General features: G+C 45.5%; 2 protein-coding genes across 4 annotated transcripts in view; both read right to left on the reverse strand.

The window, feature by feature from the left end:
* Klp10a (kinesin-like protein 10A) overlaps positions 1–596 on the reverse strand; it is a 44,120-nt gene extending 43,524 nt beyond the window's left edge. Inside the window, exon 1 of the mRNA XM_077693031.1 lies at positions 398–596. Coding sequence (XP_077549157.1) covers positions 398–458 — 61 coding nt within the window. The 5' untranslated portion in view covers positions 459–596. The remainder of the gene's footprint in view (positions 1–397) is intronic.
* Positions 597–1,733: 1,137 nt separating this feature from the next.
* Positions 1,734–27,353, reverse strand: part of LOC144162483 (dystrophin-like) — a 36,229-nt gene continuing 10,609 nt past the window's right edge. For 2 of the 3 annotated variants that reach the window (XM_077693032.1, XM_077693033.1), the window contains exons 9-18: positions 26,649–26,703; positions 26,448–26,559; positions 23,775–23,890; positions 23,437–23,509; positions 21,677–21,762; positions 16,619–16,769; positions 15,026–15,236; positions 13,914–14,095; positions 11,870–12,047; positions 1,734–8,021 (exon numbers count right to left, since the gene is read on the reverse strand). In XM_077693032.1, coding sequence (XP_077549158.1) covers positions 7,933–8,021; positions 11,870–12,047; positions 13,914–14,095; positions 15,026–15,236; positions 16,619–16,769; positions 21,677–21,762; positions 23,437–23,509; positions 23,775–23,890; positions 26,448–26,559; positions 26,649–26,703 — 1,253 coding nt within the window. In that variant the 3' untranslated portion in view covers positions 1,734–7,932. Of the gene's footprint in view, positions 8,022–10,430; positions 10,487–11,869; positions 12,048–13,913; positions 14,096–15,025; positions 15,237–16,618; positions 16,770–21,676; positions 21,763–23,436; positions 23,510–23,774; positions 23,891–26,447; positions 26,560–26,648; positions 26,704–27,353 lie in introns of all 3 variants that reach the window. The other variant, XM_077693034.1, reaches the window with a different exon arrangement.

Genomic DNA, 27,353 nt, shown 5'->3' on the forward strand with positions numbered 1-27,353 from the left:
GAGTGCAGACCCGTAGATTTGGGACAGACTTTGCAGGGAAGTTCCAATGCAGAATATAAATTACGCAACAAATTTGTATGAGCACGCAGTATCCAGGCGAAGTGTTTTAATGCTGCTACGACAAAAAACCGCCCTTGCAAGGAAACAAAAAAAAATTTAGAGGGTCTGGCGACAGGCGGGGTAACAGCGACAGACGACGGCTTGCAAGTGTGGACCCGCCTGTGCCTACTACAACAAAAAAACCACGAACTTACTTATTCTAACCACGCATTTTGCAAACTGAACTACGCGGAGAAAACGGGTCAGGAATTTCGTTGTTGACGAGCCCAGCGCTCGCTGGCTTCACCTTAGGGTTAGGTTCAATGAAACGTCCGCCCAATGCTCGGGGGAAACTCACCATCCGTTCTTTGGATGTCCACGCTGGCCCCTATTTTAAGTCCGCCGATTTGAGCCGCCATTGTAATGTCCGACACAGCACACCAACCGTACGTCCAACGCAAAGACACGCTTTTTTCACTTACACAACCACATTGACAGTAAAAACTTGAATGCAACGGACTCCCTCAACAGACACAGTTTAAATAGCACTTCTGTGATTGGCCATTGGTCGCTATCTCCGCTCGTCTCATTGTGGCCAGTTTCGTACTAATCGGGCTGCCACAAGCAGCGAAATAAATCGCAAATAGTACAATTCAAATTACCAATTATTTCATTTAAAAATATAACCTAAATTTGCGCCACACTAATATATTGCTTATTTTATTATTTATTTTAAAAAACAAATATGGTAGAAGAATTGTTATTTGAATTTTACTTTACATAAAACAAAGCTCAACTTTCAGCAAGACATTAGCTTATTTTGTATTTATACGCTTAAAAGCATAAGTTATGACACAAATAAAAAACGCATTTTGTTATTTGGTTTCGGTTTCGAATTTCGGTTTTGTAGCGCTAGTGCACTAAGCTCATGATTACATGCACGTCGAGGTTTTCATCAATTTTCCGTAAATTGGAGTTAATCACTGAAGAACAAGCACCGCCCTCTAGTTACACGCCGTCATGTGCAGAAACTATATTCATGCAGAAAATAAAATACGTACGACATTGTGACGCAATCGATGCAGGCTGGCCAAGTCTTTCCAGGTTATCGGTCTATAAATTTACGTTAGCTCCAAAACTATTTCGCTCCCACATGTATTCCATCACATCGGCAATCTTCATTCGTCATCAAACTACAGAATTGTAATAAATTTAATTAGCTGGAAAATTTAATGAATGTGTTTCATTAGATTAATTAGGCCTGTGTTAACCAGTGTGCACATTAGTGGTAAAGTTTCTAATCACTGTTTATGATATTACGTAACAAATCACACAATTGGGGTGAACGGGCCATGAATATGGTATGCCTGAAGTAGCCAATAGATTCTATAGTGCTCAAACTGGCGGAATTCCTAAATAACGGTCCCAAATTTAACTCGCCTGTTTGATTTCGCATGTCATTTTGGAATTGCAAATAGTGGGCTTGTGCTGCCATTGTGTGCAAGGCACGTGCATTAACTTCATAATAGGTTGTCTCATCAATGAGGCTCTACACCTTCCTCCCAATGATTACACATACGCATAACTTGCTCGCTGCTTTTATCTACAGCATATCATCAACGCTTCACTGAATATTTTTAAAGCGTTTTCAGCCCACTACGGGAGTGAACACAAAAAAAGGAACAGGACAAGGCTTTTGTACAGTACGCATGGCTTTATTCAGGAATGAAACAATTTTTCAAATAATGTGCTAAATGCTAACAAGATATGGCCCCCTTCGCTTACCATTTCAGCCCAACAAGCGAAATCCAAGACGATCAGTCCACTCAAATGGCTCGGCGCACCTTAGCTGACATAACAGACATTATATATTACGTTATGATATCAACGAAGATGCCACAACACTAAGAATGTGCTTTGGCTGAAATAAGACGTTATTAGCAATGCATCGTTACAGATAAGTTGTAGTTAAGTACCCACTCCCCCGCGTGAACAGAGATAATTAGGCCACAGCAAATATAGATGCAATCTTTAAGTTACCCAGGTGTCCCCACAGTACGAATGATAGCGACAACAACCTCTAAGAGACAATGAATGCACGCACCACACATGCACGCAAAATGTACAATGTCACTTCACCAGGGTTCGAGAGCACAAAAGAGAGCATTGCCCAACTACACATTTGCAGCAACTAGGAAGACAAAGTTGTCAATTCAGATTTTGCTTTAAAACTTTTGACAGGAAGGCAGGTCTCACTGTTTCAACAGCCAAGAGACCAGACAGCCAAAATGAGACACACTAAATTGTTCAACAGCAAAAGTTCACAATAACAATTTCGAAGTCGTTGAAAATTTTTTTAAACCTACTTGGATTGGTCGTTATTGGAGAAAAACGCAGTTCGATACATAGTGGCAGAAACAGAGACAACCTCAGTGTTTAAGGCTCACCAAGTATCGTATACCGGCAGAATTTTGTATCGGCACACAACAGAGCTGTACAAAAGCTTATAGACGTCAATGGTTAAGCAGCCAGAGTTATTCAATATATGCAGCTGTGAAACTAGATTCTGCATATCGACAAATGGCCCCTAATTTGTGCCCTAGTATCAGTCATGTGTTGACAAGAGTTTGAACTACTTAGCAGACAATCTAGCATGATGTTCAGAACATTATGCGAATTGAGCCTAAAATTAGAGACGCACAAATCAAAAAAGTCTTCACCAGCGGTAGGCATTCTCTTCAATGACAGAGGTAGCTTGGAGAAAAATAACTTGCGAACATTGTTCTCCACATGCTTGGAATACAGGGTGTGCTTTTCAGCAGTTTCGCTATTTCCAGTCACTAATACGAAGCGTACTACGCAAAAGTAGTGCTCCATACCGTATCTGCATTATTCCAACCCGCAGCTTTTTTGTTTAAAGTAACCTTCACATTAGTGTGCACGTTACAATTGGGCTCAAAGCCGACATCGTCTACAAAGTGGCTAGCAGAATTTCCATGTACACGAACGCCTACAAAAACACTATTCAATCCAATCAAAACAGAACTTTCTGTTCAATTCCTTCAGTAAACTTTCCTGCATGTTACCATTGGGGGAACGTTAGAATCATGCGAACATATCTGTTAGCTTAATCAATCTGAAGCCCACACTTGTTTTGTGGGTCACGGGTTCGATTCCCGGCCGCGGCGGCCACTTTTCTGATGGAGGCAAAAAGCAAAAACGCCCGTGTGTACGAGATTTCGGCGCACGTTAAAGATCCCCAGGTGGTCAAAATTAATCCGGAGCCCTCCACTACGGCGCGCCTCATCGCCTGCGTTGCGTCGGCGCGTTAAACCATACAATCAATCAATCAATCAATCACTTGTTTTGTGCAGAGCTTACATGTGTTAGGTACTCGCTCTGCATCGCACAAAACACCCCCCCCACCGCCTACCCCCCAAAAAAAAGAAAAAAAAAAGAAAATGAATGTGTGCTATGCGGTGCAGTCAATAAAATGAACATGTCTAGCAGCAATCTCAGCGACTATTATTCTGCTAATCTTCGCAATATTTGGCAAGGTATTTGAAAAAGGAATTCAACATTTAGGATGGTAAAAGCGTGCTGCAGATCGAATTAAATATCAAAATGCTATTCGCCAAGTCTTCCAAGTTTCCTCTACACAAAATTGTTGAAGTGGCCAAAATAGCTCGCTTTTCATTGCTACAGAGGAATTTCATGATGTTCAAAAAAATGTGCTGGAATTTGTACTCGGTCGTTGAAAGCTTATTTTTTCCCCACCAGAAGTTGAGCAAAATCTGCATGTAAGCAAGCACCGTATTCCAGAACTGCCATGTATTGAAGAACCCTGGCCGCCATGGCTGCAGAACAAAAAATGCAAGTCTGGTTATCCTTTTTCTTTTCTTATTTTTTGACATAATCGGGACACGAAGCTGATGTAACAATGAGTTTAACAACAACGCTACCAAGACTTGCGATGAAACTTGGCCAAAATTGTAACACAAACACAGCCTGACGCATCCTCAAGACATACGGTTCGCAACACGACACTAAAAACAAGACACACTGGGCAGGACACTTGCGTAAATGCACACAACCCTCTTCACCATGGTGGTGATACATAACCAACCAACATCCAAGACCGAGAAAACTTGCATTTCAAGAGACAACCAACTCCCGGCAAGACGCAACGCCCCATTCGAAGCGTGGCATGCAGGCAATATTGATGCTGTAATGCGACGACACTACAATATGCACAACCCAAGACATACCGTCTTCGCACGATCCTAAAGCGCAGGTGTGTTTACTCATGACAATTTAAAAAAATAAAGTAATGCCAGCTCTACCGCGTAGATGTAAAAGACATGACACCAAGTAACAGGCAGAAGACATTTTACTTGACGCATGCACCTGTCGTAGAAGAAAACCCCCCATTTTTTTTTCCTTCATAAACTTGCTTATCCAGCTCCTGCTCGCATAAAGCTAAAGCGGGGAACACTGAAAGCAGATTTCGGTTTTGAGCGCGATTGTAACACGTACATTAATTTTAAGGCCACGTTTAGCAAAATAAGGCGCGCGTTAGAATCGTGCAAGTACGGTAACCGACAAACCTTGCAAGTCGCACTACAATGCATGACACATATTACGGCTTCCCCAATTTCGGTAGTGCACGAAAATCTGGCCACCTTCGAAGAACTCGAACGACATCTTCGTTTCAGAAGAAATGACCACATTACCAAACAACGAAACAGTCCACACAACATAAAAAGAAAGGAGAAAGGACAGGACAATGCTAAAACTTAAAAACCACCATTAAAAGATGCCACACTACTGCACTACATAAAAAAAATCATTTTGGAGTTTCAAACACCTCGTTTTAGCCCGATGTCATTTGCGAAGCATGCAAGCGCTAGTTTAGCTCATCGTAATCAACTGGGGCTGTCACAATGGCAGCCTCACAAACTTAAACCATGCCTACCATCACCAGGCAATTAAAAATATTAATGTTAATTAGTAACAGCATTGATAACCACGCTACTCCTTGCACAGGCAGTTTGGCCATCCCTATAACAAGGAAACTGCGATTGCCACAAGTGCACACACTAAAAAGAGGCACCTCTACCTTTTGTTCTGAGCGCTCTAGGAACTTGCTGAGGTATGCACAGTTCAGCCCGAACTCGTTTTCTCACGCGCAACAGCTTCTGTGAGCGGCATCCCGACTGTGACGCAGGACTACACTTTGTTTCAACCACAAGTTTGCAAACTGAGAAATCTGTGGGTTTGCCAGCCAATGAGATCACGCGACTCCTGTCTTCAGAAAACCCATCCTGGAAGCAAAAAACAAGAGCTGCGGAAATTCTGAGAAAAACGGCGCCTGCTGATACTCTCTCTTAGGAGCCCACACGCCTTTTTGTTGTGAAGCAACATATTGTGTGCTTGCTTAAAAAGACCTTTCACTACATTAGCAAAGCATCATAACACTGCATCGGAAAACTGGTGCTTGATTCACGATGATAACATCTTAGAATTCAAAGCACTGATGAAGGCACACATTTTTTTTTGCAAGCAATTTCAGTGGTGAGAGGATTGGGCAGTAAGGAAGGGAATTGTGCTGAAGCACATTAGGTCGAGAATGTCCCGTTTGACCTGTGGAGGTCAGCCCTTCATCTATCACCATCTGCAAAGGCATGGTTATGGTGAAACGGAGCACTGGAGTTGAACGGGCTTCAAGAAAAATCGGAACTTACTCAGGAATCTTCACACGATACTTTCGCAATATCATCAGTTAACAGACTGGCACAAAACTCACCCCGAAATTGAAAAAAAGGGATGTTTCACTAATGCTAGATTTCAGTGATGGTTTTACTTGGACGAACACTTGTGGCAAGTTTCGTCAAATATTTGTGGCAAGTTTCGCCGAGCCCCAAAGCTTGTAGAAAGGGGGAAAAAAATATTCGACGAAAATAGCTCGTAATCTGTCTTAGGCACTTAATAAGAGTTTCTTGACATTTGATGTCTCAAAGAGTAGCCATTCACAGGAGACGAAGAGCTGGCCAGTATACTTTCGTGGCTTTGCCACCTGGGGGGTATACTGTAAATCTTAATTAACAACAGCCAAATAATTAAAAGCTAAAAAAGCAAAGATCATTTCTGACTCCCTGGAAGCAGGAAAATATATCTGTAAAAAGCTCAGCCAGCATCTAAAAGAAAGATTGAGAGATACAGCATTCATCTAACAAGCAACAGACCAACATCATTTCTCTCGATGGAACCAAGCAGAACGCAGTCAATGCATTGCCATTTCCTCCAACTTTAAGAGCACCACTCCTCAAAAGGACTCAGAGGCTGAATTCGGAGAGTGGCATAAGGCACAATTATCTATCACAACAGTCCATTTTGATTTGGTTGCATGCAAGAAATGGGGGCACACGTCGAGTGTAAATAGTAGCTGCTTGCCCCAGAGTGACCCCGATCGACTGAATTGATCCAACAACGAGCGTAGAAACAGCAGCACTTGTGAAAAAAACACAAGTGCACATCTGAAAATGTTCAGCTGACAGGTCTCTGTATAACTGCTCTGCCAAAAAATGGCTGTTAAACAGCAAACAATGGCACATTGCTGTCTTCTCATTAACAGCTGCCAAAACTGTGCAGCCGCAAAGGGCATCTGCGCAATTTTAACAAATTCCCGTAAAGGGGAATAAATTGCCACTTTATTCGCACTGAAATGTGCGAATAAAGTGGGCACTGTGCTAGAGGTGAGCGCACCATATCTGCTCTGATGCATAATAAACAAACCAAAATCGTTAAAAAAAAAAGGTTATTGCATAACCAAAGGAAAAGCTAAAAGACCAAGCTCATCCCTTCAAAACTACAGACTGCACCGCGATTTTGGCGTGAAATGAGAACAATATAGAAGGGATAAGAGATCAGGTCTCTAAATGCAGCCATCAAAACCCCTGAAGGCAGGAAGACAAGCTAAAAACAGGTTGCTGATCTACTTCGGATCTTCATCAAAAAATGGTCGTCCGAATACCGCAGCTGCAACAGACAGCTTGGTTAGTAAGAATGCTGGAGTAACTATAAACACCTATCTTTTGAACTGCATGAATCCATGAAAAGTAGGAATAAAGTAGGCATCGCATTACTCGCAAGCACCTGATAGCCGCACTAATGCAAAGTACGCAAATCAAGTCATGATGAAAGGGTCGTTCCCGTAACAATACGAAAGGCTAGGTCCCGAGACGATCCCTTAAAATCTGCTTAACAATGCATTGCGAATCTAACCGCGAGTGAAAATAAAAACTAGCGGTTAAAACAGAGAAGACGAATAAAGTGGCTGAAAACCTGTAAACCCAGCAGTGGCAACCACGCCACTAAGGCCATTGCGTCGGCGCAAACCACCACACGTAGGGCACACACAACTGAAGCCCGTGCCAATCGCTGAGCGGCAGCATACTTGGTACTTTGGTAGCTATACATGGATTGGCACTTGATGAAGGATGAACGAGCGACATGTATGTATACACTTCTCCAGCCCTAATGTCCACCATTCCCGAAACACACCAACCACTGTCAAAACAACTCCGTCCATTCACATGCACACACTCCACTCCAAACCCACCAAACACTACCCTGCTAGTAAGCTGAACAAAAGGAATTCACAATAAGGCACACTTTACAGCATATGTCGAAGCAGCTTACAGTTTGACCGAGGGTCGCGGGAAAGCAGTCCATCGCCTTTCGTCAGATTGGGGAAACTATCGACAGAAAATGCTGCAGTACACAATGCACGAACACCTCATTGAAGGCCATAAAAAAAAAAAAAAAAAGGACAAGACAAGACAAGGGAGACAGAAGGCAAGGCGACCGCATCGAAAGTCCGATCCCTCCCCTTCAGCAGGTCTGCTTCATCCTGTCCATGACCTGTTGAACCTGGTTGACAGTCTCCATGACGTGGTTCTTCACCACTGCAGAGTTGTAACCTGCGAGAGAGAGAGAGAGAGAGTTTCCAACTGGTCATCATTGCTGCTTGAATCCTTCATTATTTTTCTTAAAATACATGAAACACTGCACAAACCAATTTATAATTTAACACCGCACTTCTCAACCCAAAGTGCAACAGAGCACAAAGGACTCCTGGGTACTCGTGTCAAGGCACGCACTCGCCTTGTGTTTGCTACTACTCACGGCGCCAAAGGTGAGCAGAGAAGCCAACTTGCACAAGGTAACTGTGGTAGCTGCTGTGAAACGTTGAAATGCCGCCTGTTATAGCAGATTTCCTGCGCATACAGATGCACTATACCCGCATGTACGGACAGATTGTGTCACACTGCAGCTGTAATGGAAGTACTTGCACCGTCTTAGCCCATACGTTCTTTGCGAATGCCATCCTTGCTCCACATAACTGTTAATCTCCAACGCGTAGAAAATGGGAAATCACAGCCACAAACGTGGTAAACAGCTGCAGTGACGATGGGAAGCCGGCTGTGATGACCCACAGCTGCTTTCGAGACATACGCTAGGAGGCTTCCGACGGCGCTCTACAGGCAGCGCTCATGGCCCATAGGAGGAGAACTTGGTCGTGAGTGCAACAGATGCTGCCATGCACAGCATCAGCCCTGTCACCGTCCCAAGCTGGCAAGCCACTGTATTCCGCAGCTTTGCAAACCGCTCGGCAGACAAGGATGGAAAGATGGGCTTCTCTGATACGCGGCATACAGTGGAACCCCGATAATACGACTTCCAAGGGACTGCGCGGAAGCGTCATATGACCGGGGTGTCGTATTATCGGGACACGGGTAAATGCCGACCTAGCAGACGGTCTCACGCGACCGGTGGGCTAAGAACTTACTTAAACTACTACATTGCGAACCGCTAACTGAAATCTAAAGTTTCTAAAAATAAAACGCCTATTTTGTGCCCTGCCCCCCCCCCCCCCGGTGTCTGTGCGTGGCCGAGCAAATTGAGGGGAAAAGGCGAGTGTGAAACTGCCAAGGTCAAACGAAACGAACGATAGTACAAGGTGGAGATGGAAAAAAGGCGGCAAAAAAAGGAGTGGAGCGACAACATAGCGACAACATAAGCAGAGAACAAAGAGATAGGGGGGGAGAGAGCAGTGTAACAGGAAGAAACTTGGATCGAGCGGGCGAAGAAAGCGGGTGTTCGGTCATCGCCGTGGAGTTTGCATCGTATGTATTTCCGCGGTTTGCCGGGCACCTGGACTTTGACGTCTCGCAGCTGGCGCGTTGGCATTCTGCTGCCGCGTGGGGCCAGTACCCGCGTGCTCGCTTGCGTCTGTCAGCAAGTGGTCTGGCCCGCCTGCGGACTTTCACACATTAAGCAGCGTCAAACGGTGGTTAAGAATAAAGAAAGGTCGGGACAAGGTGTGAAGCGGTGTAAAAGATGGGAAAAAAGGCTGGTTTATCCTCGCCAGGGTCTGTCGTATGAAGCGGACAGCGTGCACCCGATCGTCACATCATCGGGGTTTTTAATGCACTGTTTGCTATGGGAAGTTTGCTGGGACCACGGAGATCCGTCATAAGAAGCAAGTCGTCGTAAGACTGGGGGATGTATGAGAGGGGTTCCACTGTATTGCTCGCACTGTGCTGCGAGGGAATTTGTCGGCTTCATAGTGTTGTTGGAGACATTCTGAATGTAGAACGGCAGCCTGGCTATAAAAATAGCTCGTAAATTAACTTTAAGTGTTTGTGATGCTGTGGTGAGATCATGGTGACACCGTTAATTCTCAAGCAGCGGTAACAAAACAAGTATTGCAAAAAAGCAAAGAACAGAAGAAATTTCAAAATGGGAAATGCCAAGTTTCGAGCAACTAGCCACAAAGCATTAAGTGCTACGAAGCGTTATAATACTTAGCAATTAAAAGGAAAAAAGGAATACAGAAAACAAGGCTTCTTTCAGCTTCCACTGGTGCCCTTCAGTCTAGCTGTACACCTACACTACTGTATTCATCAGGCAATCATGCAACCAATGCTTTTATCATGCAAAACCGCATTCAGTGTGAACGTTCTGTGAGCAATTAATGCCAGTTTGAAAAAGACGCAATAAAATTTAATAAAATTGTGTGCACACCACAGCGACCAAATGCCCATGCCCACTAAAGAAAGCCTATTAGCCCAGCACAGCATGTCTTTGTTACGATAATTACCTTGAGAGCAATGTTTCGAATGCTTAACATGCACCATCTAAACTACAAGTTCCCCTTGAGGGAACATTACAACCACTTGAGAACAAACACACAATGTAATCATGCACGGTGAAGGCGTTCGCTATTGCCAACACAAAGTTGCTTCACATCTACCCTCGACACGTAAAGCAACACTACTACGGTGCCTGGTGACACATACCCCCGAGCATTATTGGCGTTTACTTACGATTACCCAGAATTGCGTGCGGTCACTTAGAAACTGAGACCCAGATCAGTTTTTGGCTACAGAGACAAGGTTAGGGTGGAAGAAAGAACAAAAGAAAAGGAGGATCAGCTTGTAATCTCTAAATGAGCTGCTTACTGTTCAAACATGAGGCAACAGTTCATAAATACAGTCGACGGAAAAGAGTCAAAAGTAACTTTTATACCAACATTGATCATTTTAAACGCTAAAGGAGAACTCCCACAATTATAGAATAAATAACTGCAGTGTTTATTCCCATAAAACAGTGCTCTGCCCTCATCTAAAACGTTGTGCGTGTATGCACATGCCTGCACGTGTGCTCGCACAAGTGGGTTGGTAAACCACTTAACGCCCACCAACGCACAAGTTGGCTGCTGGCTGCTATTTTAAGCCTATGAACATGACAGAAGCAACACATAATAAAAAACAAAAAAAAAATGTTTTCCTTATTAATTGAAGGACATAATAAAGGCATGCTATCATAGCATTGATAACGGCTTTTGAACAAGCTGCACTAAATGTATTGCACCATTATTCCTTCTTTCTTTAACTGAAAAAACTCTTAGTAACTTTTGGCTCGTTTTTAAAGCCTGAACTTGAAACGAAGCCCTTGACAAGTATGAGTTTAAAAGCATGCACATAAAATTTAGTCTGTGAATTATTTTCAGAGTTAAACCAAAGATATGTAATGAGCTTCAAGCAATGCAGTCAATTTTGCACTTGAAACAAACAAGCAGAAAAAATAAAAAAAAGAAAAACCAAGAAACACTGCTATAAAACTCATTTCATCCGAAGGCACGCAATGCAGAACTTCTTGGGCCTGCATTCTTACGAAAAGCCAAGGTTTTGAAATACTGGATTACTGTCTTTGCCCTTGAGGCGCCAGCATTGGTGACCTAGTTTTTTGGTTAATGGGTAAAATGAAGCAGCATGCCTACACGATGCTGGCATAGCATACCTCTTCCACAATTAAAGCCATGCAGTGAATACTTCAGCATAGTTCAAACCGTAAAGTGGATGCCGGAAAAGGGTCATCCCACCCCACCCCTTTTTTTAACGAGGCAATGCAAGTTACACACAAAGGGAGCCAGCAATCCCCAATGATAGATTCTGTAACCAGATTTGAAATGTACGTAACGAAAAAATAAAAAGCGTGAAGGGCCCCCGCTAAGACAGCCTGACCCCACCACTTTCCTCTGGCTCCAGTATTTGTGCGACTATCAAACACACGTCTCAAGTTCTTAATTACACAACCGGGGATCAGTTTTTGTGAGCTCTGATTAAGCCTACGCGAACTGGAAGCCTGAATCGCCGCATCAAGCAGAAATTCAGCACCCCGTTTTAACCCTGCCCTCTCGCAAACCCTTCACAGCTGGCGAAAGAAGTCCACAAGGTCCAGCAGTAAGTGTCGGACCACTCACCCTGCTTGGGCTCCGAGAGCAGGTCATCCAGCTGCCTTAGGATGCTCTCCAGCTCCCCATCCAGGGGCAGTCCGGCGGGCCGGCCATTGCCCATGACCGTCTGGCTGCCGGGGTCTTCCAAGAAGCTCGACGGCACCGGCCCCGTCAGGTCCCCAAAGGTGCACTCTTTCGCCGAGTCCTTGTAACACAACAGGAGAGAGGAAAAATGCTTAAAACTAGGGCTTGAAGGGGCATGGAAGTAAGCGTAAGCTTGCTGAATTCCTTATCTGCAGCTGAATTGTGCCGTTCGACTGGAGTAACCCTTTACTACACCATTTAGAGAACGCCGAGGCCAGTAAAGTGAGAAAGTGCTTAAAAGCGGGCCTTGTAGGGGCCCGGAAGTGAACCTGTTAGAGCCTTATTCGCGCCGTTCAACTGACATAACCTTTTGCTTCATAACTTCGAAAATGTCTGGGCCTTGGTTAATTGGCAAAGCGTGGGAAGATTGGAGAACCAACCTTGGGTGCCTATCATGGCATGATGCTGTCATCTTAGGCTTTAAAGGGGCCGTGATGACAAAATACAACTATGTTCAATTTGAAAGAACTCGCGCAGCTCCATCTCCAGCCACAAGAGGCAGTTTTTAAATGAAAAAAAAAAGGGGTGAAAAACTATCGAAGACCTTTCAAATTTCCCGCCACAGTAACATATTACAAAAAGGGGCGACGCAATAGAGGCAAGCACTAAAACTTTTTTATCACCACGTTAACTGCACGTTAGCATTCCAGCGATACTATTATAGTCAAATGGAACTAGAGGGCCGGTCCCATGTCTTGGCGGTGGCCTCAGTTAGAGGCCACCAATCCCACAAACAAGATTCTGCGATGTCAGCGAAATTGTCGGAAAATGGCCGAAGAGTCGCCACTGTTTTATCTGTTTTCCTTAACATTTCTGCCATTTTTTCTAAGTTTGCGATACAATTGGTATCACTGTCATTGGGACAAAGTAGTCTAACAATCCAAACTTGTATTTCAGCTTTGTGGCCTCTTTGAAACTGGGTGTTGTAGGGACACAAAGGTCCTTAATCGTGGCTGAATTGTGCCGTTCAACTGACGTAACCTATTTATTTCCCCATTTAACGAAAGTATGGATCCTTAGTTTATGTGTACAGCTCGTAAAAGATTAGGGAACCAACTCCAGGTGCCTAGAAGGGCTGCCCCCATATCACTGCAGTGCTAGGTTTCATTGTAGGATGGTAATGCTATCGCGGTCTTCAATATTTCCACTGCCACTTAGTAGGTAGTTGACATCAACTCTTTGTTCAAGCACAGCTAACGTAGGTTGCACACACTGACCGTCTGCCAGATCCCTGCTTACAAACCACACTTACATTCACTAGAAAGGAATCTAGTGCTAGCATCAACGTGACCCACTCGAAACCGCCTGTGTCCCCGTTGGAATTATGGGAAAAGTACAGATTTTCATTTGCTTTACAATCGACTCAGTTCGTAACATTGTACTAAATGTAACACCACGTACACCGCAGTAAAATCGACAAAAGTGTGTGTTTACATAGGTAGGAAATAACACATTGCAGCAATGACAAAACTTACATTGAATGCACCCCTTTTCTTTTTTTGCACCGGAACACTTATCCTCTGCGATTCGCCTGCCATACCTAATATTTAAGGGCCAAGCCGACAGTTATGAGGTAGTTTTAGCTTTCACAATACCCCACGAAGGCACGACTTAATTGTCTTATTATTATTCTAAGAGAATAAATTATCAGGACAGTTTGTAAATGTTGTATTCGTACGACAAAAGATCCGCAGCGCTGTCGATCACACAAACGCAGTTTGTCCGACCCTGCGAACTGTTGACGCCCGTGAATTGGCAAGCAGCAAGTAGCAGCAAAAGCGCTTTTAACGCATTTTTCTCGCAACTGAAGGTGGCCTGATAATCACTGTGCACTTTAAACTTACAATGTAATCAGATAATGTTTACAAATCGCTTCTCTCCCGGAGACAACAGTGGAAAATTGCAGATGTGCCGAATGAGAGCTCACCAGCGGATCCCTGTTTCCACAGTGGTTGATCTCGGTCGTCGGGGCAGCACAGGCAATGGGTGATGGCGGTTCTGGAAGGGTGGACGAACTCGCTGCCGCGTCCCGACGCAGCTCCCAGACGATGCTCGGAGTCGAGGGCGGAGGCGGAGGGGGCGTGGGGGCGCTTAGAGGAGCCTCCAGGGCTGATGTCGATGCGGGAAAAAATGTAGTAGCGATTATCCGTAATGTTCCACAACCTTTGCATGAATCGGATGAAACGTGCATGCACACAAAAAACACGCAAATTTGTGAAATAAAAATCTGAGATTTTGATTTGCCCAAGAGCTTTTGACATTTTGGAACATTAGGAAAAGTCCATTTTCTCCTGCTGTTCTAAATCTTACTTCGATTTCGCATCCAGAATAATGTATTATGTTACGCTGAATGTTTTAGAACAAGGTTTGACTGTATGTGTTTCTATTGCTTGATGTCTATGGCAGCTGCTTGGCCAAGCGGTTACACTGGAGGCGTTTAAAGGGCACAAGAAGACAAAATACACGTTTTGTTCATTAGAAAGAATGCTCTGTACTGATAGCAGTAATATCAATCTTATCGTGAACTTCAAACAAATAATCGAAATATTAAAAAAAAAGCAGACGAAACAGTGGCGACTCCCCAGGTACTCCGGTGATTCGCGATAACGTTAGAGAATTTTGTTTGTGCGATTGGTGGCTGGTGACTCAAGCCACTGCCAAGAAATGTGAATGGGCAATTGCAGTAGGGCTCCTCTAGATCCATTCGATTGCATCACTTGAATACAGACAAAATGCTGATCCCTAATTTTTGAGTGCTGTCCCATAATAAGTCACACAGTCCATACATATTTCTGCAGAGTGAACTTTGAAATATCTTTAATATTTTGCCCCCCGCCCTTTTTTTTTTTTTTCGGTCCAAAAACGTCTTTCGTGGCTCGAATGACACTGAGTGAGTTACCAACGGCTAATTCTTCCAAACTGTACAAAGTGGTATTTTGTCTTCACGGTTCCTGGTCCTAGCCCAAAAAGCAACCGGGCAGTAAGACGGCCTTTTTTATTGCATCGGCACACCTTCCCTTCGAATGCGCCTTGGCTCACCTTTGAGTCCATTGTGGATCTCCACGAACCGGTCCATGCTCTTGCACGGCAGCCGACCGCCGTTGGCTGGGGTGCTCTGGAGCCAGGCAAAGTTGTTGCCCGCGGCGTTGGCCGCCATGCACGGGTGGTGACCGGCCCCGCCGGTCACTACGCCGTTGGGAGCGGCGCACATCACTGGGTCCGCGCCTCCCATCTCCTCTCGAGAAAGCATCTGCGCTCGCACGCAGCGACAAACAGACCAGAAGCACCCTTAAGCATTTGCACTCAAGATTAACAAGGAATCGTTCTGAACGTGCAGCTCGTCAAAGGCCCCGTGCTGCCGAAATGCCGGCATTGTTGTTGGCGTCGACCGTGAGCGAGAAATTTGGTAGCGCCCCCTTGGATGTTGTGCGAGCAGGAAAAGAAAGCTTGGAGGTGCCGCTGGCACAACAAAGCAGTGGTAATGAAATGCAAACGGAGCTTGATATCATTTGCTCTCTTATTTGCCAGACCTGAGAAGTTCTGAGCAGTGCAAAACTACTCTCACAATAGAAATTCTATGGGCAAATAAAATACAGAGCTGTCCTGGAGCAGACCAAAATGACAAATAAATGAGGTTTGCTGTAGCATTCCACGTTAGAAGACAAAAAGGCGTCCCTTTGTGTCTTTTTTTGGTGTATTTTCTTGTTTTCACTTTGTTAAGTATCTCTGACTATCCTCCATTTGTAATAAAAAATGAAAATGAAATACGAAGAAGACAGTAAAAAGACGCGCCTGAATGACTCAAGGAGACTCGAGAAATCACGCATTTGGTTATTTTTCAGACACCTTACAGCGGCTTCGTTGTGCACCTTAAACACAGCTTAGGTTCCCAGTTACCTAAAGGTCCTTTCTGCTATCCACTGTTGCCTTGTCTCCCACTTTTTATCAATTTTCCTTCTTTTACCTGGTGTAAGCTGTCTAAAATGGTTTAAAAAGATTTCACATTTTTGTTCCCTGCCTAGATTGCAGTGTAGTATGTCTGGCAACCACGTAGCTATGCAATGCTTATCAGAAGCTGCGATGCAATGCTTCTGATCTTCTCAATGCTTCGGAAGCTGCGAAAATGCAATGCTTATCAGAAGCTGCGATTTCTACTCCCACCATAGTGTGCTCGTGTAGATAAGCATAATTCAACGAATGAAAGCACGAGTGGTGTCAAAATTTTTCAAAGCAAAACAGACTTTTTTTTTTTCTAATGTGGGGTTGAGAGGGGACAAAAACGATGCCCGAACACGACTTCACGTAACATCAGCAGCCTCACACTCCCTTAAACATCGTTTACAAGCCTGTGTTAATTAGTACGCTCGTCTTACACATGCTCGGTTGCATCTTTTTTGCACAACATCAATGTTTCACAGGAGAGCCAACCCAACAGTGAAGAAGAAAGCGGCGTCACTTGCAAGCACTGTGACGAAGCCAACTTTTGCACGGCTGCTAATGCTTTGTACGTATGTTTGCATGTCAGTGCATGTGCGTTAAAAAGAGAGAGAGAAAGATAAAACTAGTTGGGGTTCACTCAACACACAACAAGGCCCCAAAAAACGGATTCACCCCCCCTGGTGGTGCCCCCACCTGTAGCAGTCCGCGCATGCGCTTCAGCTGGACCTCCACTTGTGCCAGGTGCTGCTGCAGGTAGCGCTGCCGCAGGGGGGATGAGGGCACCGACGACAAGGGGCTTGCCCCTGGGCCCAGCTCCTTGGCCGCCACCTCTCGGGCCAGGTTCCTGAGTGGAGGGTGGACGGGGGACAGCCACTCATTTTTAGTAGAGTGCACGATGTTGTCCCCCAGCTCGCATGAAAGCCCACGTTTTATACAGGGTGTCCCTACTATCACGCACCAAGATGTAAAATAAAGAAAGAAACGGCGTTACTCGAAGGAAGCCTAGTGCATAATTTCTCTAGCATAGTTGCCAGTAATTTTTCCGTTAAGCCTTTGAGGTCCGCAGTCGGGGTATGCCCGACCTGCATGTTCAGGGTTAAATTTCACAGTTTTTGGCCGCCATCTTGAATACCGCGCTGGATGTTTACTGGTGGGCAGCTTGAGTAAAAAACAATGGCCGCTGCTTTTGTTGCTTTTGACAGCCCTTCCATTTTCTGGCTTTTTAAATGCAGCTGAAGTAAGTTTATTGCACCTTTTTGGTTTTTTGACCCACAGGGGACAGCACAGGCTCGTGCGTGGTGAATGTAGCGCGAGCTTTCCTTTCACAATGTACTGTTCACTCTTCACGCTGCACATGTGCTTCCAAAGTAGTGCCTCGTGGTGTTCCGTGATTGTGGCTGTGCCATGTTTTCGCGTCATATTGTTCATGCCTGCACAGTGCTCGCTTCGAAGTTACCAGGTACTGTCTAGTCGTTGCCTACGGTTGCGCTACAGCAACTCCAGTGCAAGTCGTTTTCGTTTTTGTTTGTTGTTTAGTTTTTGTTTTTGTTTTCCAAATGAGCATCGTGCCCGCTCCGGCCTCATCGAGGTTCGGCCACTGAACTGCTGCAAATGAGAGTTGAAAAGTGCGTCCTTCAGGTTGAAAAAGAACGTCATGTCTCGCAATCATGCAAAATAGCTTCCGTTTTTGCACAAAAACCTACGAAAAATCAAGGCCTGTAAAAAAAATTGATATTCGATAATCGATTAGAAATATGCTATTTGGTGTTCGCACACCCCTAATGAAAACAGCTCCGTTTTTGGTTTCAACGCGTGATTCAAAAACCGCATAAAGGAATATGGAAGAATTATTGTTTTGGGTGGGGACAATTTTTTGATCCCCTCTTTTCATCTCAACTGCAGTTAAAAGAGTGTTGCCGCACAGCTCACTGCCATGGTTGCCAGCATTCATCCTGGCTCCATACGCAAGGCTCGCAGGTCTAAAAAATTCCACTTTCAAACTTTCTAAGGCCTCACCGAGGAAACTGTTTCAGTTGAATGTGTTCCTCAAGTGACGCCCTTTCATTTGGAATAGAGAGCATGTACTCCACAAAAATCAGTTGTCTGTCCCTCTAAGAAGCTGCTACCTTCCCCACTCCCAAGGAGGGACCATCCGGTTTCTTGTAGTGTCCAAACACTGCAGCCATACGAGATTCAAGCAACAAGATTCAAGCATCTGGCAGGGCTAGATACGCATCTTGACTTTACGGCTCACCAGCCAACCAGTTTACCAGCAATCCTGTCAGATAAAAAAATAAAATGTGTCGGTCACTTTTTAAGTGCGAATGCACTTCTTAAGCGAGCCTGAAGCGTCCGCCGCCGTCCGCATAGCAACAGCTGCGGGTGCGCGCGCTCCTCGTCTTCCTTGGCAACGGGGGGAGATGGGCGCGCGCTGCCTGGCCGCTGACATGGCACATACCCACGTGGGGGATTGGCCAGGAATCTCCTCGTCTTCCTTGGCAACGGGGGGAGATGGGCGCGCGCTGCCTGGCCGCTGACATGGCACATACCCACGTGGGGGATTGGCCAGGAATCTCCTCGTCTTCCTTGGCAACGGGGGGAGATGGGCGCGCGCTGCCTGGCCGCTGACATGGCACATACCCACGTGGGGGATTGGCCAGGAATCTCCTCGTCTTCCTTGGCAACGGGGGGAGATGGGCGCGCGCTGCCTGGCCGCTGACATGGCACATACCCACGTGGGGGATTGGCCAGGAATCTCCTCGTCTTCCTTGGCAACGGGGGGAGATGGGCGCGCGCTGCCTGGCCGCTGACATGGCACATACCCACGTGGGGGATTGGCCAGGAATCTCCTCGTCTTCCTTGGCAACGGGGGGAGATGGGCGCGCGCTGCCTGGCCGCTGACATGGCACATACCCACGTGGGGGATTGGCCAGGAATCTCCTCGTCTTCCTTGGCAACGGGGGGAGATGGGCGCGCGCTGCCTGGCCGCTGACATGGCACATACCCACGTGGGGGATTGGCCAGGAATCTCCTCGTCTTCCTTGGCAACGGGGGGAGATGGGCGCGCGCTGCCTGGCCGCTGACATGGCACATACCCACGTAGGGGATTGGCCAGGAATCGGGCGTGAGAAGGGCTAATGCACCCGCTTAAGGGGGGACGCGGCTTTCAACTTCGGAAAAATGACCAAAACATCGTTTTTTTGAAACCCACATATTCGGCTTCTACGTTTCCTATTCTATGCGTCTGCAAAGTTTTTAGGCTGATAAGCGTCGCAAAGTGGCATAAAAAAATACTTTTGTCAGGCGCGGTGACAAACTATCAGCGCAAAAGGGCGAAAAAACGGCAATTTTCGGAGCGCTCTATCTCCGCACCGGTGCCACCGGGCGCGGCCATTTTGATATGGTTAGATCGGCCGAGCGATCGTCTTTCCGGTTCTGCTCGCCTCTTTTATCTTCGTTCATTCACAAACGCACAAACGGCAGAAAAGAAACGACGCACAAACGAAGCTAGAAATAGATGCTGAAGCGCTATTGGTCCTCGGTCGGGGCGCGGAACACCGACCCTCCTGATTGGATGTCACGGGCGCAATGCAAGATGGCGGCCGCCTGAGCTGCGTAGCGAGCGGGTTGAGTTCTTTCGCCGCTTCGCTCGGCCGAGTTTCTGTTCAATCTATGGCATTCAACACGGACGTTATCGCGGTGGGAATGCCGGAGATAACGAGCCAGATTACGGGAAGTTGTGTGGCTCGAAAGGAGGAGGTCATCGAACGCTTCGTGGTGCGCGTGACTCTACCGTCGCCAGACCCCGGAGGGTGACGCGGTGTGCGCGCTTGCAATAGCGGTTCGTGAAGTGAACTTTTGGTCGGGTTTGCGATGTTTACACGCTTAGTTATTGCTGTGTTTTGACTGTGGGCTCGCTAGCCTTGAGAAAGAAACGGTCGACGCGTCAAACGCTGCGGCGCGCACGGCATAGCCGACGCGCATTGGGACAGCACATGACTGGGCAACCGGTTACGATTGAACGCCAGTAGTTGTAATTAATGCCTGCGTCGTTAGATTTAATCTTAAAAGCGACCTGACCAGCCATATCAGCTGTAATCAAAGTTCGATATGTCGCGGTAAGCGTGTGCTAAGATGCGCGCGAGCCATATCGCCTTTCTTGCGCAACGTTTCCCGTGCACTTGTAATTTTCATGCAAACAGGTTTGAGTTAGTAATATAGGAATAAAAATATGTTCTCTGCATTAAAAATGTACGTTTGTCGCAGCATTTAACAGTGATTTTTTAGTGAAATTATTGATTCCATTGCTCAGGGCATACTGGCTTTGCTGTGAGAAATATTGGATGCCTTGAATGTCAAAAGTAGTAAAAAAATATGCTCTTGCATTGAAGTTGGGAGTTATGCAGAATACTCTACCAAGCTTCAAAGTAGCTCATTTTCATCCTTGTGGTATGCAAACTTTTGGCAATGAACACCTGCACGTATGAGTACTAAGTTGCTGTGCCAGGCAAGATGATAAAACATAAAAAAAATCCAAAAATGTTCAAATTTAAGTAAAAAAAATGCTTAACTTGTTGCCATGGTGACAACACTGCAAAAGGAGGCTGTTCAGTGCGATACAGCCAACCAGCTAACCTACTTTGCATTGAAAGCCCATTGAAACCTATCTCCCCCTTCATTTGATCTGCAAAGTGGGGTATGTACTCTTCACAGAGGAGCTGAAAATGATATTTTCTGGAAAGAGAAAGGCTGTGAAAGGCACTCCAATTTCAAGGCAAGGCATTCCAGAAGCCCCATGTTCAAAAGGACATGAAAGGCTACAACCGTGACGACTTTTGATAAGTGAAACCTATGTTGCAACTTTGGAAGCCGTTTTCTCAAAACAGTTTTTTTTGCCACCTGTGTCGCTTGTACCAGGGATTTCTTTGTGACCGCTGGGTCTATTTTGATTCCGTTTCTTGCATTACATTCCTTGATGAACAGTTCAGGTCGTGACACTCTTGGTTTTCCAGATTTGTTTTTTGTGATTTTTTTATTCACATAATCGTTCACAGTCAACATGCCTATTGCACATTAACCTCTAAAAAAATGAAAACTAAAAAACATTGTGTTGTAAAAAAAAAATTCTAAAACTGTCACGACCTCGTCCATTCATTTGGGAATGCAAAGCACTTCGAACAAATTTTCTATCATGTTTTATAAGCCGCTCAAGCTCGGTACAAGCGGAACAGAAAGAAAATTTAATACATAAAAAAGTTTTCAGAATATTAGCTTGAAATTTTTATGGTGTTATCACGGAAGCATTTCCAGTTGCTGTGCCAATTTTCATCAAAATCCACAAAGAAATAAAAAAGTTGATTTTGAAAGCCACGTCCCCCCTTAAAGGAGTACTGACACGAAATTTCAAAGCTGAGATCCGCTCTAGCAATCAAGTACAACGACAACACAAATAGGTGTCTGTGAATAAATGCATCTTTCTTTCTTTGTAGTTGTGTGTGTGTGTGTGATCTCTCTTTCGCGAACATTACCGAACCGCGCAAATTCAACTCGTGCATTCGCACTTTCACATTCTTCCCCTCGGGGAAATGCGGGGAATTTTTTTGTATCGACGAACAGGTGCTTTTGTCTCGATGTTGATTCACCTAAAGCTGCATTTCAAACTACTGGCTCTAAAAGGCACCCCAACAAACAGTATACCCCAAGAGAAGACCTGGAGCTCAATTCCACTCCTTGTTGGAGCAATGTCCTAACCTGTTTTCTCGCTCCAGCCGTTCAATGATGCTCTCCAGCTCTTGCTGGTGAAGGGTGTCCAGACATGGTGCCATGTGCACGTTGTTCTGAAACAAGCGCAAAAAACTATCTCGGTGAACTAGTTAAAAAATGCACCTCTCGATTTGTTTCACACCATAGTATCGGTTCAGCCATGTGCCAGGCTGGGAAAAAAAAATTTTTTCCAGTCATCTCCCCAACCAATAGCGCACGTGAGCCGTACAAAATTTCACGCAAAGAATGTGGCAAAATGACGTGACACAATTCATTCGAACCTCGTTATAATGAAGTAGTATCGGGACAGTAATTTAGTTTGTTATATCCGATATTCGTTGTAGCCGTAGAGCTAAAAATTGGTTCAAACCAGTCGGTAATCCGGCTCCCGCAAAAATCCTTGATACAAAAACACATTATTTCTATCTTTGAACCTACTATAAACAATGTAGCCCCTATCCTTCTCGTGGCAGCATTTCAAGCTCAATGATCCAGAACATGAAACGGGAAATTACAACAGAACAAAGCTGATTTGACAAAACAGGCCTGCGTTTCCATTTTTTCGACGAAGGATGTGATCTTTGTCTGGCGGCAATTCCCAGCACTGAGCAGGATGAAGTTTTCCACAGTGTCCACGAACAAGGGTCCTTTTCTACTTCAGCAGTTTCGGACGCCGGGAGTTTTTCCAAGTAGCTTCTCAGCCTACTGGTCAAACATTTCTTCGTTATGTCCGATAGTGCGCGCGGCCCTCACTGTTTCACTTTCGTTATGAAAGAATAAGGGCCACTGAAATGAAGCGTGACCAACCACAGTTCGTATTTAGTTCGCTATAGCCGATAATTCGCTATATCAGTGTTCATTATAACGAGGTTGAACTGCACACGCTCCTGCTAAAATTTATCAGAAGCTGTTTTTCGAATTTTCAATCCGTATGATACATTGACCATGGCAGTTACGTGAGCTGTATTCACCACAAAATGTTGGTTCTGCCCACAGGACCGTGCAGGTGAAATTCAACTTTGATTCGCAACTCGACAGAATTTCATTTGGCATGAAACAAAATTTGCACCGCCCCAAAGAAATGTCTTTAAAGTGGCACTAAAGTGTGTTTCGAACACTGTTTAATTATTTTAAAAACAGTTTACTTCCAGTTGCTCTTCTGTATACCAAGACAAAACTGAAAAAAGGGATGCAAAAGGTATTGAAGCACTTGGCGAAAGCCAGCCCTGCCTTGTGCATAAAATTGGGAAGGAGAAATCTCGAAATTGCCGTGTGTAAGGAAAGATCGGACTTGTTGAGAATACGGAAGGGTGTAGTCCCTATCCCAGCCATTATCTAGCTATGAGGGCCATAGCAGGAACAGCAAATCTAAACACATACACAGGAGAAAGCACAGGAAATAAATGAAAATGTAATGTAGAACACAGGAAATGCACACAGTTACCATATATATCAACACAATAGGTTTAAATACATGGTAACAAAACTCAAGATTCGGATTCTTAAAAAGAAAACAGAAGAAAAGCCAGATAAAAGTTAATGGCAGCACAAATTTCACGATACCTTCCAGGGAACTGATCATCTTACTGCTTTGTCTTCGAAGGTTAGCATTTATTGAATACATTTTTTGAAATTCTACCAAGAGAAATTCTAGCAAGGAGAGAATGGTGGGATGCAAATGTAAGGCAGGCGGTATTTTTTAAATATACACACGCGCCCATGCTGGTGACAAATGCCAAGCAACTCACAGTGACAGACTTGACGCAGTCCACTTCATCCGACTGAGGGACTCTATAAGCCTTCGGGCTCTGCGCTGGCGGCCTGCAAAAATAATGCATTCAGGATGCCATGCTCAACCACAATGCCTTCTCCACTTGAGTTCACCGCAACGATACGACCAAAGACTACGCATCACACACAAAATGCACTGTTTGCACTTTTTCAATAAACCTTTCACATTTATATTTTAAACAGATATGACGACAGGAAGAAGGGTACGTCTTTTGTTCAATTCAAATCTTTAGATTATTCACATCTCTAAATCACCATCAGCAAATCGTCAGATGGTGTGACTGCTAGCACCTACTTGGGCTCTGGGTTGGCTTGCAGGGGAAGGTAGCTGGGCCTCGGCTCCCGCTTCCAGCGCTGAATCTTCAGGCTGATGGTCTTCAGGACGGCCTTGACCTTCTCCCAAGAAGACGTCTGCGAGTGTCACGGGGCACAGCACAGCCAAATTAAATAAGCTTTATCTAGTCAGGTTTTAAATGTGCGCTATGTAAACGGGGAGATGGGGAAGGGGAGAGGGCAGCGGGCACACTGCTCATTAAAGTGAAAGAGATGAGGAAAAAAGAACACTATTTCTATACCAACTCTATCGGCGGGTTGGGTCAACAAAAGAGTGGGCCAAAATGCTATAACGAACACACCACTGCGCCACTTCCTCAGCCATGGGCGCACCTATGTAACTCACACAGAAAGACTTAACAGCACTTATTTGTGAGGCAAGAAGATGAAAAAGAAATGCATAAAAGCCACCAACCAACAAACAGTACCCAAAAGCAAAAAAATCTTGACTAAGATTCCTTCTGCATCAAAGCTTCTAAAATAGAAGATCGACCTAGAGTAGGATAAACAAAAGCTTTCAGAGCACCCTTTTTGCTTCCAGTCATCAAAAAAAAAAAAGAAAAATTGCTGCAAAAGCAATTAGCCACGGCACATGGTACTGAACCAACCAAGCACCAGTGTGGCCAAGTACCAGCATGCCCAATCACCAGGGCGGATGAGTACCAAGCTGACCAAGCCCTAGCCCAGTAGGGCCAATTACCTGTATGACTAGGTACCACTGTTACCAAGTATCACTGTTGCCAATTACTCGTACAACCAGAAGCCATAGTTACGAATTACCAGCATGACTCAGTACCAAAGAGAAAAAAGACTAGCACAGGCCGAGACCGGTGCCGCCAATTACTGGTATGACCAAGTACAGTGGAACCCTGATGATACGTCTACCAGTCTTACGATGACCCGCTTCTTGCAACCGATCACCGCGGTCCTGGCAGAGTCCCCGTAGAAACAATGCATTAAAAACCCCGATTATACAATGATTGTGTGCATGCAGTCCGCTTCATATGACTCATGCTGGCGGGGGACAAACCAGTGTATTTCCCATCTTTTACGTCGCTTCGCCGCCTCATCCCGAACTTTCTTTATTCTTAAAATCCATTTGGCACTGCTTCACCCTTTCAGGGTCACGGACATACATGTACATCCTCTGCAAACACCTTCGAAATGGTCAATAACGAACATGTACGTCATCACTTGTATGTTTAAAAAGCGGGCCTTTTTCGCCAACTTCTCTTGCTTGGCATGTGCTGCCACACTGCGGAAATACCAAATTATTTTTTTTTGCGCCGATGACTCTTGTTTTTATTTTTTTATGATTTACTTCAGCGGCGTGCCAGCTATCGCTTGCGCATCTGGTAACGAGGGGGCGCGCTGGGTATCGCCCACCTAAGGCCCCTTACGCCCACCAGGCGCCTCTCGCTTCTTGCGCCTGCCACAGAAGGCGCCTGCGAAACTGATGAGGCTCTTTTCTCCTTTTTTTTGTATTTTTTAGGAGCGGAGCGCAGTCTATCGCTCGCGCATCCGGCCGCGCGCGCGGGCGCAGTGGCTGGTTTTGGTATCGTCCTCCGGCGCTTCCCGCTTTTCGCACCCACGAAACTGATGTTTATCTGATTTCGATTCACTCAAAAGGTGCCGGCCTGTTACTCTCTCGTTTTTATTTGGAACTTTTCTTGTGTTACTCGTGAATAAACCACATGTACGTAACAACACAAACGATTTTTGTGTCACTTTATGGTCACCCTAAAAATATTACCACACTTTTTTCTCGAAATAGATTCATCCGAAGAATTGAAATCAGCAATAACAAAAATCGACCCTGGGGGGTCGCATTTGATGAAAAAATTCGACCCTCAAAGGGTTAATGTGCAGAGGTCCGCGGGCGGGCCCGACCACTTGCTGTACAGACACAAGCAAGCAGGCCGGCACTGGCGGACGGGAGTTAACCACCGACGGCCCCACGCAGCAGCGGAATGCTATGACACGCCAACCGCGACAAGTCAAAGTCCACGTGGCCGGTGGACCACGAATTTGAAGCTCCCGTCGAGCCGACGAATGTGAAAACACATACGATGCAACCCCACGGCAATGGCCAAACACCCGCTTTCCTTGCACGCCCAATTCAAGTTTCTTCCGTCCATGACGCTCTCTCTCCCTCTATCTCTGTTCTCGGCTTATCAGCGTCTTTCAAAGCCATGTTGTTGCTCCACTCCTTTCCTTGCCGCCTATTTTTCCATCGCCGCCTCGTACTATCGTTCGTAGCGCTTGGCCGCGTCGGCCTTCCGTGTCTCGCGCGCACATGGGCTAGCGCAGCAAGGGAGGGGGGCACAAATTAGGTTTTTCTTTTTTTTTTTTGGAACTTGGTATTCTAGCTGAAGGTTTGCAAATTACGCGAGAATGCACTAACTATAGTGGTTTTAATAAGTTCTTAGCCCACCTGTCGCGTGAGACCGTCAACTAGGCCAGCATTTAACCATTACCCCGGTCACAGGACGCCCCCGTCATAAAACGCTTTCGCGCGGTTCCACTGTACCAGCGTTGGCAATCAAGTACCACCATTGCCAATTACAAGCGGGTGCGTACCACCACGGTCAAGTACCAGCATTATCAAGAAAGCACCAGCCTGACCCAAACCTACCTGCTGGCAGTGTTCCTGCATTCGGTGCTTGATGGAGTGGTTTTTGCTGATGTTGCCGTGCAGGAAACAGCTTTGGCACAGGTCGTAGTTCAGGCACTGAAGGCACTGGTACCTGTAGCAACAGAGAAAACCAAGCTCCATCATTTCCACCCAAAAGTTGCCCCCAGTGCACAGCAGAGAAGGGGAAAGGAGGAAACTTACCTCAGACCAACAATGGGGTACGTCTTGCACGCTCCACACTTCATCGGGTGCGCAACTGCACAACAAAACAAAATCAGAATAAGAATACACGACCCGAACTTTCAACAAAAGTAAACGAGCAATTACGGTGAAGACTGTAAACGATAAAGTTGACTCCACTTCACTTACAGTGCTTACGTTTTCCTACGACCTGCAAAGCACAGCAGTCTCACTGAGACCTCAGCACAAGAGTCAATGCCCGCTCCTGTAAGCATTTCTACATATGTGTAAAATAGTGTCGAACAGGCGTACAATGCTAACATTAATGCTTCGTGCCTGTCACTGCCGCTCCGACTTCTTCACCCACTTTAATTTCCACTCCAACTTCTCGCTTTCATGAGCATAGAAACTGCGTTAAAAAAAATAATAACATTAGGATCAAGATGTGCTCCTAACAAGTACCGTATTTTCCGGTGTATAGGTCGCAGTTTTTTTCTGAAATTTTCGTAGGTGCGTCTTATCCACTGGTGGAATAAATTTGGTACGTGGTGACCATGCGTGGTTCGCGCTCGAAAAGGTGCCTGTGTGCTGCGTGATGTCAGTGCATGGTCTAAATGAATGAATTATTCGTTAGCGAGTCGGAGGGAGAAGGCTTCAATGGCTTTGCCTAAACGCCGTCTGGAAGTACATGCCATCTGTGTGTATCACTAAACTATTTGTGAGAAG

This window comes from Haemaphysalis longicornis, unplaced genomic scaffold (genome assembly GCF_048455015.1).
Source record: "Haemaphysalis longicornis isolate Haplotype H1 unplaced genomic scaffold, Haemaphysalis longicornis Haplotype H1 scaffold_12, whole genome shotgun sequence".
Taxonomy (NCBI): domain Eukaryota; kingdom Metazoa; phylum Arthropoda; class Arachnida; order Ixodida; family Ixodidae; genus Haemaphysalis; species Haemaphysalis longicornis.